We start from the raw sequence: 16,507 nt of genomic DNA, 5'->3' as shown, positions 1-16,507 counted from the left end.
TATGTATAGTTTACTACTGTAGCATGGTTGTTAAGTGTTAACGCGGTCTTAAGCGAGTTAATTGCAATTAGATCAGAATATTAGAAATTAAAGATGCTTTTCTGCCATGCATGCTATTTGGCTCTTATAACAACTTTCTCTGTCTTTTATAACAGCTTAATTAACACTTTTAATAAGTTGTAACTAACACTAGTGTATCTAAACTATATAAATGCATAGTCATAGCCACAAAGTTTATCATAAGAACATTAGTGGGAAAAAAATGATAACAATGACGAGTAGTCCAAGTTATTTATCTCTTGCTATATCCATGTTAATAATTTCATTGTGTAGCTCAAACTTGTTTGATTATTATGTAACAAAATGGAGTAGCGTCGGTGCGGCGGAGGCCGTGGCGGCGATAATACCGTGCTCCGGGCATGGAAGAGCATACTTGGAATATGGTTTGGTTTTGAATGGGCATGAACCTGTTTGTGAATGCAATCCATGCTATAGTGGCTCTGATTGCTCTAAGTTTTCATCTGATTGTGCTGCTGATGCTGGAAGGTAACTAAACCCTAATTTGACTCACTATACTACTCATAATAATAACACCTCAATTTCATCATTTCCTGTATACCTAGTTCCTAGATCAATGATTAATGATGTAAAATGGAGTTGTCTTTACTTAATAATTTAACAGCAATATTATGTAATTAATAAATTGTTCTTTCCGATTTCTAATCATTTGTTTGATAGACTTCGCACTTTTTAATAAATATAAAAATTTAAATCGGTCCTGTCTACTTTAATTTATGTACATTTCAGTCCCTGCAACCAGTTTTGAATAGGTTACTTGCTGATGTGTCAGTAACTTGTCTCTACAATAATGAAAAAGATAGCCAAGCAAGTGACTAACACATCAGCAAGTGACCTGCTCGAAACCGATTGCAAAAACTGGAACATACATATATCAAAGTAGATAGGGACCGATTTGAATTTTTATATTTGTTAGAAGATACAAAGTCTATCGAAAAAATGGTTAAGGATCGAAAAAAATATTTACTGTAATAAATATTATCATTTTGTATTAGTAATTCACAAGTAATAATTTATATGTATATTTAAAAAATTTACATACATAAATTATATAATTTATATTTATATTTATTAGAATTTATACATGAGTCAACATAATTTATATTCATATCATCAAAATTTGTATATATATAAATTAATAAAATTTATTTATTAAAAATAATTTGATATTTATGTTAATTAATTACTGATAAAAAATTATTAAAATTTACTGTCTCTAAAATTTTCTGATGATTTAAATTTTATTAAAATATTTAAATACAAAATTTATGATTTATTTTTATTATTTTTTTAAATAAAAAAGAATTTTACATAATTTACATTTCAAATTGAAGATGGACTGTTGCAGGAAAGGATTTATTTAACTTTATCTTTACTTGAGACAGTAAATTACATTGAAATTTTGAAATAAATGATTTGATGGCAGTGGAGATCCATATTTTATGGAACCATTTTGGATGAGGCATGCAGCAAGTAGTGCATTGCTAGTATCAGGGTGGTACAGAATGGGATACACATACAATGATGAATCATACATATCACAATTACTGGTGAATCATATCAAAAAACTGCACGAGACTGTTGGAAATGCAGTCACTGATGGAAAGTACATAATATTTGGAGGCGGGTCAACACAACTCCTCAATGCTGCAGTTTATGCATTATCTTCCAATAATAACTCTTCGGACACTCCAGCAAAAGTTGTAGCCACTGCTCCATATTATCCAGTAAGTCTATAAAATTCAGGTCCAATTAATTTTATACGTCTGAAGTTAATAGTTGAGAATCGTTAGATGATAATTTAATCAAATTATTTAACGATTTTCAATTATCAATTTCATATGAAATTAATTGGACCTAAATTATTTTTCATCCACCAGTTTGATCTTTTTGTCGAACCAAGTGACAATCAACCTCTAAATGTTTGGTCCGTTCATAAAAAACTGCATTAGCAGCAATATGAAAAACACTTTGATTATCATAATATAAAACTGGTGGTCGAATAGAAGAGATACGTAAAAATTATAATTGAATTTATATATTCTATTGGACTAAATTTGTGGGCCACACAACTTCTTTATTGTTGTCATGGCTAAGGTAGAAGAGTAATTTTAATAAAAAATCTAGTTAACAACAAGCCAACAAACATTTTTGAACTGCACTCTATACTAATTAATTATCATTAATTAATAATTATTTAAATTTTATTTTTAAAAAATATAAAATTAATGATTATTAATTATAGTTGTTTAAAGTTGTTAGCTGATTAAAAATTATTTATCTATATTTTTGTATATATATTATTAGTTTTTTTAATAATCTGTGTTCTTGGTTTATTAATGATGGTTACTTATATATATATATATATATATATATATATATATATATATATATATATATATATATATATATACGTGGCATGGATGAATGCAGTTGTATAGAACACAAACAGAGCTTTTCAATTCAAGGGATTATAGATATGAAGGGGACGCATCATTGTGGAAGAACAACACAGATAATGACACAAGATTCATTGAATTTGTGACTTCACCAACCAATCCAGAAGGGAAATTAACCAAGGCAGTTCTTGAAGGACCAAATGTTAAAACCATTAACGATAGAGCTTATTATTGGCCACATTTCACACCTCTTCCTTCTCCAGCTGATGATGATCTCATGCTCTTTACAATTTCCAAATTCACAGGCCATGCTGGCACTAGATTTGGGTAAGAGACAGATACTTGCATTATTGTCATCAAAATTTCATCAATTTTAGTTTTGAATTCTTATTCAGAAAAAAAAAAACTTCAATTTTTTTAAGATTTAGATTTAACTAACAAGTTATTATTAGTAAACTTTTTTAAATATTTATTTTAATAAATACACAATAAATAAATTAAAAATTTTAATTTAATTTATTATACGAAATTTTAATCGTCAAATTTAACATATTTTTTAAAATGTTAACAAAATACACATTACAAATGAGATAAATAACACATGTATTTATATATAAATACACAATAATTAATGTTGTTAACTGATTTTGACGTTCAAATAGCATTTTTGTTTTGAACCAGATAAATCACACGACTGGTTTTTTATTGAACCGGCTAGTTCGGTTCACATATATATCATTACTAATAATATATATATATATATATATATATATATATATATATATATATATATATATTCATGATTTCATTATAATTACAGATGGGCAATAATAAAGGATAAGGGTGTGTACGAAAAGATGGTAACATACTTGGACTTAACAACAGTGGGAGTATCTCGTGAGGCACAGCTTAGAACTTTGAAGATTTTGAATGTAATTCTTGAAGAAGGAGATGGAAAAGAAATATTCCAATTTGGATATTCAACAATGAGAGATCGTTGGATAAGGCTAAAACAAATTATATCAAAGTCAAAACGTTTTTCTTTACAGAAACTATCTCCCCAATATTGCACATTTTTCAAAAGGGTTCGAGATCCATCACCAGGTATACACAGCATATATAGATGTCCATTGTGAAGTAATTAAAACTATCAAAATAGTATGTAAAATATTATATCATTGGCAAAAATTACCTTCAAAAATACAAATGACAAATAAGTCTTAAAAATTAAAAAACGTAATAAAATAATTAAATATTAAATATATTTTAAAAAAATTAGAGATAAATTTTAGTATAATTTTTTGATAAATATTATTAAAAAAATAAAATATTTTTATCTTCAGAAGTTGATAATTTTATGCTAATTGAATTTTTTTAATTATTGTGAATGATTATTTTTTAAAAAAAAAAGTCAAAATATCAAATTTTGCTTTATTTTTTGTGTTTATTTTTTTTAAATAGTTATTCAAATATCGTCTCAAAAATTTCGATCATCAAAACACAAATTGTTTATTAAATATAAATTTTTTTGTTATTTATAAAAATTATAATTTTTTTAGTTATTTTTTTCAAATTTTGAAATTATTTAGAGACTTATTTATCGTTTTGTATTTTTAAGTATTGTTTTTAGAGTGGAATAAACTTTTGAGTATTATTTTAATAAATAGTTTACCCAAATTGAAATGCCTTGTCTAAGTTATTAATATAAAAATAGAAAAAAATAACTTTATGAACCGATGAAAATTGTTTTTGAAATTTTTTATTTTCATAAAAGTTACATAATTAAATCCTTAATTTTTTTAACTCAATTATCAAAATGGAGTTATTTGACATTCTTCTTGTCTTTTGGATCAATAAGTCATATTATTTTATTTTCTGTGCAAATTGTCACTTTTTTTTGAATTATATTAATATTTTTATCAATTAATCATCACCACATTTTTCAGTTTTCATAATCCTTGTGGTAATTAATCACCTAAATAATTTATATAATAAGGTTAGTGGGTATGTAGCTAGCTAGTTTTCATTTGTTGAATATTTGGATATATAATTTTTTAATTAAGAAGATTAGTGTCTCCCAATAAGTAATAAACTATTATTAAAGTTTTACTATAGTTAAAATGAAACTTCATCATAATATCAATCATGTGTGTCCTTACAAGTTACAAAGTAATTATTTAATTTTAATTTGGCTTCAATTATTTCTTGGTGACAGCGTATGCATGGTTGAAGTGTGAAAGAGAAGAAGATAAGAATTGTTATGAGATTCTTAAAGCTGCTGGAATCAATGGCCATGAAGGAAGTATGTATAGTGGTGATGATCGTTACGTGCGTCTCAGTCTCATAAGAAGCCAAGATGATTTTGATATTCTTATAAACAAGCTCACAAATTTTGTTGCTAAGGACTAGCTCCTAGCTTAGATTATATAATCTTATTAATTAGTAGTTAATAGTTAATTATTATTTGATTAGAATTCATCAATCTCCACATATAATATGTATTAGCTTAGCTGCTTTTCAAACCAATTTTTAATTTATTTAATATTAGCAAGTTTTCTTATTGTAAAGCTTTTTTACTCTATTGTTTTGAGAATTTAAAATTTAGAATAAAAAATAATTAAAAAAATTATTAATTGATATTAGTTAAAAATTTAACTTCTTAATTAAACTCTTATAAACTACTAAAAGTACGGTGGCTGTTTCATGTTTAGCATATGAATAATTTGGATCGTATATATATATTTCTATTTATTTATAAGAATTTATGTATCGGAGTTTGTCATCATTATACTTAGAAAAATATTATTTATATATTAAAATTAATTATTAAAATTAACTATCAGTATATTCATATATATATATACAATTTAATTTACTTTTAATATATTTATATTCTAATATATTATATTAGTGACTAATTTTTGTAATTAATTTTATGATACATGTAAGATTATTGTTATAATTAAGAACCCCGACACATTAACAAATTTATGTATCTTCTTAGTTACACACTTATATGTTTATGTTACGTGTGATTTATTCAACCATATTCTCACGTGATTATTTTTTCAATAATTTTATTATCAAGTGATGATAAAGTCCTTGGGATCAAGTAGCTAGTCCCTATTACATTAATAGGTTCAAATAACGTTCAATTCGATATTAAAGAAATTATTATTTTGAGATAATATGAATACAATTTATCAAATATTAATAGAAATTAATTTTGTAATGATTACATTTGCAATATGTAGGATTTTAAATTTTTACAAAATTTTAGAAATTAAAGCTGTGTATGTAGTATGTGGATCTATTGTATTTTTGTGAACAAGAATAATCTTGAAGAATAATGTTACTCGAATTTAATTGCTAATACACATATGTCTGAAATCATGTACAAATTTTCATAAATTGATAGTTTAAATAAAATTGTTAGAGCAAACAATAATAAAAATATTAGCATACTCATAGTAAAAATATAAAAAATATTTTAATTAATTTAAATTTAAAATAATTTTAATTATGATAAAAAATTAAATATTAGCATAAAAATTATTAATGTTAATAATTTAATAAATATATATGCGGTAATTTCTTAATTTTTAATTTTTTATTTTTAATACTCTTGTTAAATTGCACATGAACAAGAATAAAGGCATTAAGTCATGTTTTAGCAGTGATTTGAGACTTCCTATACAGAGTAGATAACCTATAACCATGACTTGAATATTCTTTGCTCTTATCTTAAATAATGGCAAGATATACGTACTATAAAACTAATTTTAAAATAGCTACTGAAGTCAAATTTTGTACTTTTTTAGATTTTGTCTTGCTGTTTCTTATTTATTTTTTTAACTACTAAATTATAATTATTTTTTATATTAATTGTGTTACATAATTATAATCTATAATTATTTAAATATTTGATGAATTTAAATAAAATCATTGTCTTGTCATGTTTTCGGCAACGAGCGAGTTGAAGTTTCTTATTAACCGGCATTTGAATTTTCCATGATCTGAACAAAGACTACATACTATAAAAGGGAAACATGTGATTATTTGAAGTGTGAGATAATAGACATTGCGTATGTCATGTAAAAATTAATTAATTTCCGTTAGAGGAAACGTGCACTCAATAAATTATTGTTATATATTGTAATGAAATTAATATATATATATATATATATATATATATATATATATATATATATATTGAAAAAATTTTAAGTGTACGGATATATTGATATTTAAATAATTTTTAATCGTTGATTTTAATTATAAAATATGTATGTATATAATATATATAATTAAGATCAACGATTAAAATTTACTAAAACACCAATACATTGATATATTTAAAAGCTTTCTTATATTATAATACGTACTTTATATAATACTATATTTTAGATTTGAAGCATAAATTTTTGCATATGCTTTTTTTATACTTAAATACTTTTTTTAAGGATCTCAAAACTTTATACCAATTATTTATGATAGATAATTTTTAACTATCATAATTAAACTGTAATAATAAAATATAAAATTATTAAATAATAAAATAAAAAATTAAACTGTAATCATCTCTAATATTGTTATTAACAATTAAAAAGATCAAAATTATTTTTATGATAGATATTAAGTATTCATATATTATCATTTCAATCTTTTAGAATAAATGATTTTGTAATATAATACGAAAATGTTTATAATTTAAAAATAAGTTAGGTCTGTGTGAACCCAAAAATGAAAAAAAAAATCCTAATTGATTTTGAAAACTGATTAATCTGGGTATATATATATATATATATATATATAACCATTAGCCACAAAGGTATCATCAGAACCTTATTGACCAAAAATGATGAGTCCAATTTATTTAACACTCACTATCAGCATCTTAATTTCATTGTGTAGCTCAAACTTGTTTGTGTGTGGAACAACTTGGAGCACCGGTGCGGCGGAGGAAGCGGAGGCAGTGGCGGCGATACCATGCTCCGGGCATGGAAGGGCATACTTAGATGGCTTGGTTCTGAACGGCCATGAACCTGTTTGTGAATGCAATCCATGTTATAGTGGCTCCGATTGCTCCAACTTTTCATCTCATTGTGCTGCTAATGCTGGAGAGTAAATCACTAAACCCTAATCACTTTCGTCACAAAAGAATAATTTCCGTCATTTTAAATATATTTAGAGATAAATTAGAAAGTAATGTTATAGGACTAATATAATTTATTATTTTTATTTAAAATGATATTTAATTTGAAAAAGTCGATTAAAAGTATGGTGATGAATTACTAGTAAGTTAAAAATATTAGACTGCTGAATATAAAATTGTTAGCGCTTAAATTTTTCTCTTGATAGAATCTCATCCATGCATGAGGAGAATTTAACTCAATCTCAATTTTTATTTCCAATGATTTTGACCTATGATTAATAATGTAAAAGAATTGTTGATTATTAATAAAAAAAATTAATTTAATGTTCAATTTTTATTAGGTTTAATTATTCTGTTGGTCTCTATAGTTTTGCGAAATTTTCAATTAGGTCTTTATACTTTTTTTTTCTTTTAATTGAGTCCTTGTACCAAAATTTTTTTTAATTGAGTCCCAATACTTTTTTTTTCCTTTTATTTAGGTCCCTATATACCAATTTCTTTTTTTTTAGTTAGGTACCTATAAAATTAAGCCAATTACTACTAAGAAGGACTTAATTGAAAAAAAAAATTAGTGTAGGGACTTAATTAAAAAGAAAAAAAGTATAGGGACCTAATTAAAAATTTTACGAAACTATAGAGACCAACAGAGTAATTAAACCTTTTTATTATCCCAGTCTTCTAAAAATAAAAAAATTAATTCGTTTAAAAAAGCTTTAAAATAAGAAAAAGAGTTTATTTTATGTGTATATATACTATTTATTTATTATTTTCTAACATTTTAAACTTTTGGAATAAATAATTTTGATCAGCGGAGATCCATATTTTCTAGAACCGTTTTGGATGAGGCATTCAGCAAGTAGTGCAGTGTTAGTATCAGGGTGGCACAGAATGGGATACACATACAGTGATGGATCATATATATCACAGTTGCTGGTGGATCATATAAAAAAACTGCATGAGATTGTTGGAAATGCAGTCACTGATGGAAGGTACATAGTATTTGGTGGTGGATCAACACAACTCTTCAATGCTGCAGTTTATGCATTCTCTCCTAACAACAATCACTCTTCGCTCAATCCAGCAAAAGTAGTAGCCACTGCCCCACATTTCCCAGTAAGCTCTCCATAATTATTTTTTATATACATTATTAGTATTTTAATAGATATATATTTCTTGGTTTATTAATGATTTAATGAATTTTACCGAATTTTTAGTGATGTTCTTGTATTTTTTTTTTAATTGAGTTTTTATATTATATTAAATTTTGTAATTAAGTTTCTGTCATAACAAAAACGTCAGAATTAATAGAATATTCTATTAAGTAAAATGAATATGCCTATTAATTAAATGAATATTTTATTTTGTTTAACAGAATATTCAATTAATTCTAATATTTTTGTGACAAATTTAGTTACAAAGTCTGATATAGTATATAAATCAATTTAAAATAAAAAAGTATAGATAGACCTAATTAAAAATTCGATAAAATTATAAAGACCAACTGAATCATTCCTTTATTAATTATGGTTCGTTACATATGTTTTTGGTTTATTAGAATTTTCTTTTTAATTTTGCTAAGATAATTTGGCTTAAGCTTGTATGTTAACTTTGTGAGAGTTAATTATATTACTTTATTTCTTTTAATATATATATATATATTCTAATACTGATAAGTTGTTTTGTTTTTTAAATATAATACACATGAATGCAAATTTTTTGTATTTAAATTCAATTCATAATTATGTTTTCCAAATAAAAAAAAACTTATGATTTATAAATATATCAAAAAATTAAAACATTATAACGTAGACAAAAATTCTTATATATTTATGAAAAGATGAATAGTTAAAGTATAAAATAAATAAATAAATAAATAATCATCAAATTATATAAAGAATATAATTATATATTATATCACACATAAATTATATTAGCATCACAAAAACATCACATCTAATTCAAAACCTTAAAATAATAAATTAATAAGTCTCTCATCTTATGAATTTTTCACTCTTTCTTATTTTCTGTGATGTGAGACTAACTTCATACATTCTTCACACTTGTAACATTAACACTCATCATGCAGGTGTATAGAACACAAACAGAGCTTTTCAATTCAAGGGATTATAGATATGAAGGGGACACATCTTTATGGAAGAACAACACAGATAATAATGGCACAACATTCATTGAATTTGTGACTTCACCAAACAATCCAGATGGGAAATTAACTAAGGCAGTTCTTGAAGGACCAAACGTTAAAACCATTAACGATAGAGCTTATTATTGGCCACATTTCACACCTCTTCCTTCTCCAGCTGATGATGATCTCATAACTTTTACAATTTCTAAGCTCACAGGTCATGCTGGCACTAGATTTGGGTGAGATACATATATATTTATCATGAAAAATTTATTATCAATTTCACAATACTAATTAATTTATGATATATATATATATATATATATATATATATATATATATATATATATCTTGAAATATTATTTATAAATCAATTTGAAAATTAAATATATTGATTCATAGTCATACGGCTTTTTTTCTTTTCCATGAAAATATAATTAAAAAAATTATAAATTCAAATTTTAAAACTTTGGAGTCAAAGTCATATGGTCATTTTTTAAGATAAATTTGTTAAGAAATCTGTAGAGATATAAAAAAAATGTTACGTGTATACAAAATTTAACTACTAAATCAATTAGCAAGATTATATTTTTATAGTGATTTGAATTCACGATTTTTATTATTTTAGTTTTTTAAGTTTAAAATTTATTATATTTATTTTCGAGATCTAGCTTAGGATATTATATTAATTTTTTAATTTTTTTTAGAAGTTGATAAAATAAATAGAATGTTAAACTAATTTTGATCTGTCACATTAGACATGAGACAAAATCAAATCGTTTTATTTTAATGCTTAAACTAAGCAAAACAAAATGAATAAAGATAAAATGATTTATATATTATATATATTTTTCTTTGTCTTTTCATTTTGTTTTATTCAAACATTAAAATAAAACGATATTATTTAATCTTGTGTTTAGCATAACATGTTAGAATAAATTCAATACTTTATTTGCAGATTCAATGTTAGAAAGAATCTTAGACCAGTATGATGTTTGGAGTTGGAAGTAATAATTTTTCTTCAATTTTTTTACATACATAATATATTTGAAAGTAATAATTTTTCTTCAATATTTTTTTTTACCGGATGACTGTGATTGATTACCCTAATATAAGTGTTATATATTATTGTTATGATTGAATTATAATTATAGATGGGCAATAATAAAGGATAAGGGTGTGTATGAAAAGATGTTGACATACTTGGAATTAAACACCGTGGGAATTTCTCGGGAGGCACAGCTTAGAGCTTTGAAGCTTTTGAATGTAATTCTTGAAGAAGGAGATAGAAATGAGATATTTCAATTTGGATATTCAACAATGAGAGATCGCTGGTCAAGGCTCAAACAAATTATATCAAAGTCAAAACGTTTTTCTTTACAGAAACTATCTCCTCAATATTGCACCTTCTTTAAAAGAGTTCGAGATCCTTCACCAGGTAGACCATGATTCCATTGTGAAGTTATTAAATATTGCAATGCCTATGTTAAGTAGATATATATTTAAAAAAAAAGAAAAAAAATTATGAACTAATAAAAAATTGTGTTTGATACATTAAATATATGACTTATTACAAAAAAGTTATTTCACTTTTGAATTAATAAGTTCTCTTCTAAATATCAAAATTTCACTTATCTTAAATTTTAAATTCTAAAATTTAAATTTTAAATTTTCTATTTTAATCGGTCATTTTAAATTTTAAATTTTAAATTAAATTATAAATTTTATATCCTAAATTAGTTTTATTTTATTTTTAGATATATTTTTTATTTGAGATTTAGATGTTTTTATTGTTTTTTATTTTAAATACTTCTTTTGAATATTTAAGTATTGACTACTTTATTGGTTAAAAAATTAGCTTCTGATACTTTGTCTTAAGGTATTGGAAGATGTTCCCATAAAGACATGTAAAATGTCTTTTTATAAAGATATTTATGTGTCGCATTATTATTAAACGTATTAATGAATTAGTTATTTTTTTAATTTCTTAACCTTTTAGAATAAAACCAATTTTTTATAACAATAACAATAAACTCAATTGTTATCAGATCCGGTCGAACCGACTAATTTACTGGATTATATTTTTTTGTTTTTTTAACAAAAATCAGAGATATATTTGTCTTTTTATCAAAAAATTTAAACATGATTTGATTTAGATTTTGTAAATCGATTGGATCAAATCGAATCTAATAATTATAATGGGAACAATTAAATTTATTATTGTTGCTATAATAAACTAATTTTATTCTAATTTATTAAAAAATAAATTGTTATTTAGTTTAATAAAGATGTCCAATAATATTATAACACATGTAAACGTCTTTTAAAACAAAAGACATTTTTTTGTATTTTTATCGAAGTGGTCTCCTAAGGTATTTACTTTTTACGTTGAAATGAAAAAACTTGTTCAATTTGGTGACAGCATACGCGTGGTTGAAGTGTGAGAGAGAAGAAGATAAGAATTGCTATGACATTCTTAAAGCTGCTGGCATTAATGGCCATGAAGGAAGTATGTACAGTGGTGATGATCGTTACGTGCGTCTCAGTCTCATAAGGAGCCAAGATGATTTTGATATTCTTATAAACAACCTCACTGTTCTTGTTGCTAAGGATTAGATACAATTATCTTATTCAATCTCCACATATATGTATATGTGTATATATCCATGTTCTAGTAGTATAATAAAATTAAATCATTATTATTGTTGGATATATATATATATATATATATATATATATAATAATAATAATAATAATAATAATAAGAAGAAGAAGAAGCATTATTGCTGATGATGAGAAAGTATTATATTAGCTTTCCATATTTCCATGTACTTTTGTAATTTGCCCCTTTTTTTTTACCCACGAAAATAAATAGTTTTATGAGCAGATTGAGCTAGGTTTAATTTTGTATCATTTGGAATAATCGTAAGGTTAATTCAACATTAAATTTTACTCTATCATAGAGTTTGCCATTAATAAATAAATTGTTATCTAAATGAATAAAGTCCTTTGGATTAAGTAGATCCAATTATTAGATTAATAAGTTAAGACTTAGTGAGCGTACAGCTCAAATGAAGTTCTAAAAGATACTTAGTCTGAAAAAAATTTAAAGATTAATAATTTTATTTTATATTGGTTAATATTTTTAGTCATGAGTCTAATATATTTACTTTAATAGTCTAATAATATATTTTGAGTCAATATTTTTAAATATTATTGAGTAACAACTTTATAAAAATAATAAATTTTGCTGATTTTCTAATATTATTCGATTAGAGTTTTGCAACATGTTGTGTAAATAATAAATCAAAAGAAGTTTTGGAGATAAATATAAGAAAAAATTTAGAGAGTCAACACTTTTATTAAAATTTAGCAAGCACTTAATCAAAAAAAAAAAGTAAATAATTCGATTCCACATTGTTATTAGATGTAATCTCATACTATTAAAGGTATTAATGACAGTGATTAATTGATCATTATAAATCACAAAATCTACTGACCCATAACACTCCTCTAAATATACACATACATCTTTCTTTAAACACCAAAAGTCAATTCAATAATAAATTGACTATATATTTATTTGTATATGGTTTGTTTAATTACCCAAAAGACTTATACACATACATTCTATATGTCAATACATTCAGTCCTTTGATTTTTTTTTTTTTTTTTGAGTTTTTTACTCCGACATCTTTTACAACAAATTCTAATATTTATTAGTGACTATACGACATTCCATCGGCTAAAATAATTAAATTTAAAAGATCATTTCTTCACACAAATTCCTACCGCATAGCAATACCCTATAGTCAAATAGAATATATTAATTTTTACATATATGCATGCATTGGCCCAAGAAAAAAAATCAATATAAATACCTATGCACCACATACAAATTAATTTGCATGAAGAATTTAATTTCCAATAGAATTAACAAAAAAAAAAAGGCACAATGGCAAAGAGGAAGAACCTAGTAGTGTACATGTATTTAATAGCATTGACTCTAATAATGATATCAAAATCTGCCTCTAACCCACCATTTGTGAGTGGAGAAGAAGATTGTGATGAGTTAGATTGGAGTATCTCAGCTGCTGAGGAAGCTGAAATTGTGGATATTGTATCATGCTCAGGGCATGGAAGAGCATTCATAGATAGTTTGGATTTTATTAAAGGCAATAATAAGAGTTATATATATGGACCTATTTGTGAATGCAATGCATGCTATTCTGGTCATGATTGCTCCATTTTTGAACCTCATTGTCCTGCTGATGCTAAAGAGTAAAGATCCTTTTTCATTTAATATATATAAAAGTATAATATTTATCATTATTTATATTAACTGATATAATGCTAAGAAGACAATAAAAAAATCAGCTAAAACAGTTTAAATTTGTTTTATTTAGCATTTATTAATTCTAGCAACAATTAATGAATGGTAAATAAGACAAATTTAGACCGTTTAGATTAATTTTTTATTATTTTTTAAATATTATATATTGATAGTTTAATAACATATTATATCATTGGTTAATTCTTTACTCTTTCTATTTTATTGTTTTTAAAATAAGACAAGTTTTTGGACTGAATTTTATTTGTATTTTTATTTTTAGTATTGTGAAAAAATTAAAAATAATAAAATTTTATTTTTATTTCTATTTTATATTTTTTTTATAAAATTTTGAAAACAAAAATACTACTAAAAACAATAAACCAAATGCACCTTAAGTTTTCGTTTCCTAACTTGTTTATGCTTTTTATATATTTTTAAAATGGTAAAATTCAACTTCATGTGCCATTTTTTAAGTTAATAAAAAAAAACCCCCTATTTTATTATTTTTTTAACATATTGCTTTTGGAATTGAGGATAAACAACATAAGCTTAAATATTAGTGATCAAGTCATATATATGTATCTTATTATGATTATTTAATGATGATATATGTTATTTATTATAATATTGCAGCGGGGAATTAAATATATTTGAGCCATTTTGGAGGGAGCATGCAAGAAAAAGTTCAGTGTTGGTATCAGGGTGGCATAGAATGAGATACAATTATAGTGATGGATCATCAATTTCTCCATTGCTGGTGAAGAATGTAAGAAAACTACATGAGATTGTTGGAAATGAGTCACTAATGGAAGGTACATTGTGTTCGAAAGTGGTTCAACACAACTCATCAATGCCGCAGTTTATGCATTGTCTTACAAATCATCATTATTGGATCCAGCAAAAGTACTCAACACATCTCCATATTATCCTGTAAGCTTATCTATTAATATTCTTTTTTTTATTATTATTATTTGTTATAGGTAAAAACTCATATACCGTTAGTTATTTTTATGTAAAGTTTATATTTGATAAAAACTATTAGATAATTTAATAAATTTAACTAAATTATCATTATTTTTAATTATAAACTTCATATAAAAATAACTGTATATAAATATTTATTTTTATTATATGTTTAGAGTTTGTAGGATTTTTCGATCTTTCTGCATTTAACAACTGCGATTTATACAATATTTTAGTGTGTTATTTTTTGCGACGGTTACAAATCATTGCAAATTGAGTGATTAAGAATAATAAAATTTAGAAATCAACGGTAATTTTTTTATATATAAAATAGAGTAAATTATATTCATATTTTTATAAGTTTATCAAAATTACATACATCACTTTTTTATTTGACCAGTGTATGCTCACCTCCGTTCTATTGCAATATTAAATTGAAGCTGTATTAGAAATGAGTTATGTTACGTGTACATTAAAATTAATCACTAAAATTAGTCATTAGTATAAAATATATGTTGAAATATAAATACGCATTAAAAATAAATTAAATTACACATATATTTATACATAAATACATTAATGACTGATTTTGGTGGCTAATTTTAGTGTACAAATAACATTTTTTATTAAATACAGGTAATAAAAAGTCATTATGCATTGAAAATTCACAAATACAATAATAAATACAAAAAAAATTTTAATTAATAACATTGATATGAAGGATATTTTTGTTATTTAATATAAATTGAATAAAATAAAATAAAAAGTTGATCAAACACACATATAAGAATATATATGTTAATTACATTAATACAAAAATAATCTAAGTGTATTATGTAGACGTGCAGTTGGTATAATACATAGGAAATAAATGTATACTAGTCAAATAAATTAAAGGAGTCACATACATAATTTAATAAACCTCAAAAGAGAGGTACAAGTGTAATTTTTTTTTTTTTTTTACCAAAGATAGGAGGCTTGAATCCGCAACTTCTTAATTAAGTATGGAGAGATTATGCCATTTGAATTATAACTCATTGGCAGGTACAAGTGTAATTTACCTTATAAAATAAAGAGTAGAATAATATTTTAAAAATATAATAAAATGTTCTAACAAATTAATAAATAATATAATTCATTAATAATAAGTAACATCCTAACTGATCCTATATATATATGTCAATATGTGATGACAATTTATTTTTATTCCTTTGTGGCACAGCTGTTTAGAAAACAAACAGAGTTCTTTAACTCAAGATATTATACATATGAAGGGGATACAAGACCGTGGAAGAAAAAGTTACATAACATGACATCAAGGTTCATTGAGTTTGTGGTCTCACCTAATAATCCAGATGGGTTATTAACTAAGGCTGTTCTTAAAGGCCCTAATGTTAAAACCATTCATGATCTTGTCTATTATTGGCCACATTCAC

The 16,507-nt window shown here is 24.2% G+C and overlaps 2 protein-coding genes across 2 annotated transcripts; both read left to right on the top strand.

Moving 5' to 3' along the window:
- The first annotated feature begins 274 nt into the window (after positions 1 to 274).
- Positions 275 to 4,978, top strand: LOC130982799 (tryptophan aminotransferase-related protein 4-like). Its single transcript, XM_057906894.1, has 5 exons — positions 275 to 546; positions 1,505 to 1,805; positions 2,512 to 2,804; positions 3,298 to 3,581; positions 4,693 to 4,978. The coding sequence occupies exons 1-5, from the start codon at positions 311 to 313 to the stop codon at positions 4,884 to 4,886; spliced, it is 1,308 nt and encodes a 435-aa protein (XP_057762877.1). The 5' UTR covers positions 275 to 310; the 3' UTR covers positions 4,887 to 4,978.
- A 2,351-nt stretch (positions 4,979 to 7,329) lies between these two features.
- On the top strand, positions 7,330 to 12,550 carry LOC130983016 (tryptophan aminotransferase-related protein 4-like). Its single transcript, XM_057907182.1, has 5 exons — positions 7,330 to 7,601; positions 8,442 to 8,745; positions 9,719 to 10,014; positions 10,930 to 11,213; positions 12,198 to 12,550. Exons 1-5 carry the CDS (start codon positions 7,336 to 7,338, stop codon positions 12,389 to 12,391), a joined length of 1,344 nt encoding a protein of 447 aa, XP_057763165.1. The 5' UTR covers positions 7,330 to 7,335; the 3' UTR covers positions 12,392 to 12,550.
- Positions 12,551 to 16,507: the final 3,957 nt, after the last annotated feature.

This window comes from Arachis stenosperma, chromosome 5, assembly GCF_014773155.1.
Source record: "Arachis stenosperma cultivar V10309 chromosome 5, arast.V10309.gnm1.PFL2, whole genome shotgun sequence".
NCBI classification, from domain to species: Eukaryota; Viridiplantae; Streptophyta; class Magnoliopsida; order Fabales; family Fabaceae; genus Arachis; species Arachis stenosperma.
This window is presented reverse-complemented; position numbering and strand designations above follow the sequence as displayed.

What these genes read in the sequence shown, in the direction of transcription:
- LOC130982799 (XM_057906894.1), top strand. Translation starts at nt 311, where the DNA reads ATGTTAATAATTTCATTGTGTAGCTCAAACTTGTTTGATTATTATGTA. An exon ending in CATGCTGGCACTAGATTTGG is followed by an intron (nt 2,805 to 3,297) that starts GTAAGAGACAGA and finishes TTATAATTACAG; the next exon opens with ATGGGCAATAATAAAGGATA. An exon ending in GGTTCGAGATCCATCACCAG is followed by an intron (nt 3,582 to 4,692) that starts GTATACACAGCA and finishes TCTTGGTGACAG; the next exon opens with CGTATGCATGGTTGAAGTGT.
- LOC130983016 (XM_057907182.1), top strand. Translation starts at nt 7,336, where the DNA reads ATGATGAGTCCAATTTATTTAACACTCACTATCAGCATCTTAATTTCA. An exon ending in CCACTGCCCCACATTTCCCA is followed by an intron (nt 8,746 to 9,718) that starts GTAAGCTCTCCA and finishes CTCATCATGCAG; the next exon opens with GTGTATAGAACACAAACAGA. An exon ending in AGTTCGAGATCCTTCACCAG is followed by an intron (nt 11,214 to 12,197) that starts GTAGACCATGAT and finishes ATTTGGTGACAG; the next exon opens with CATACGCGTGGTTGAAGTGT.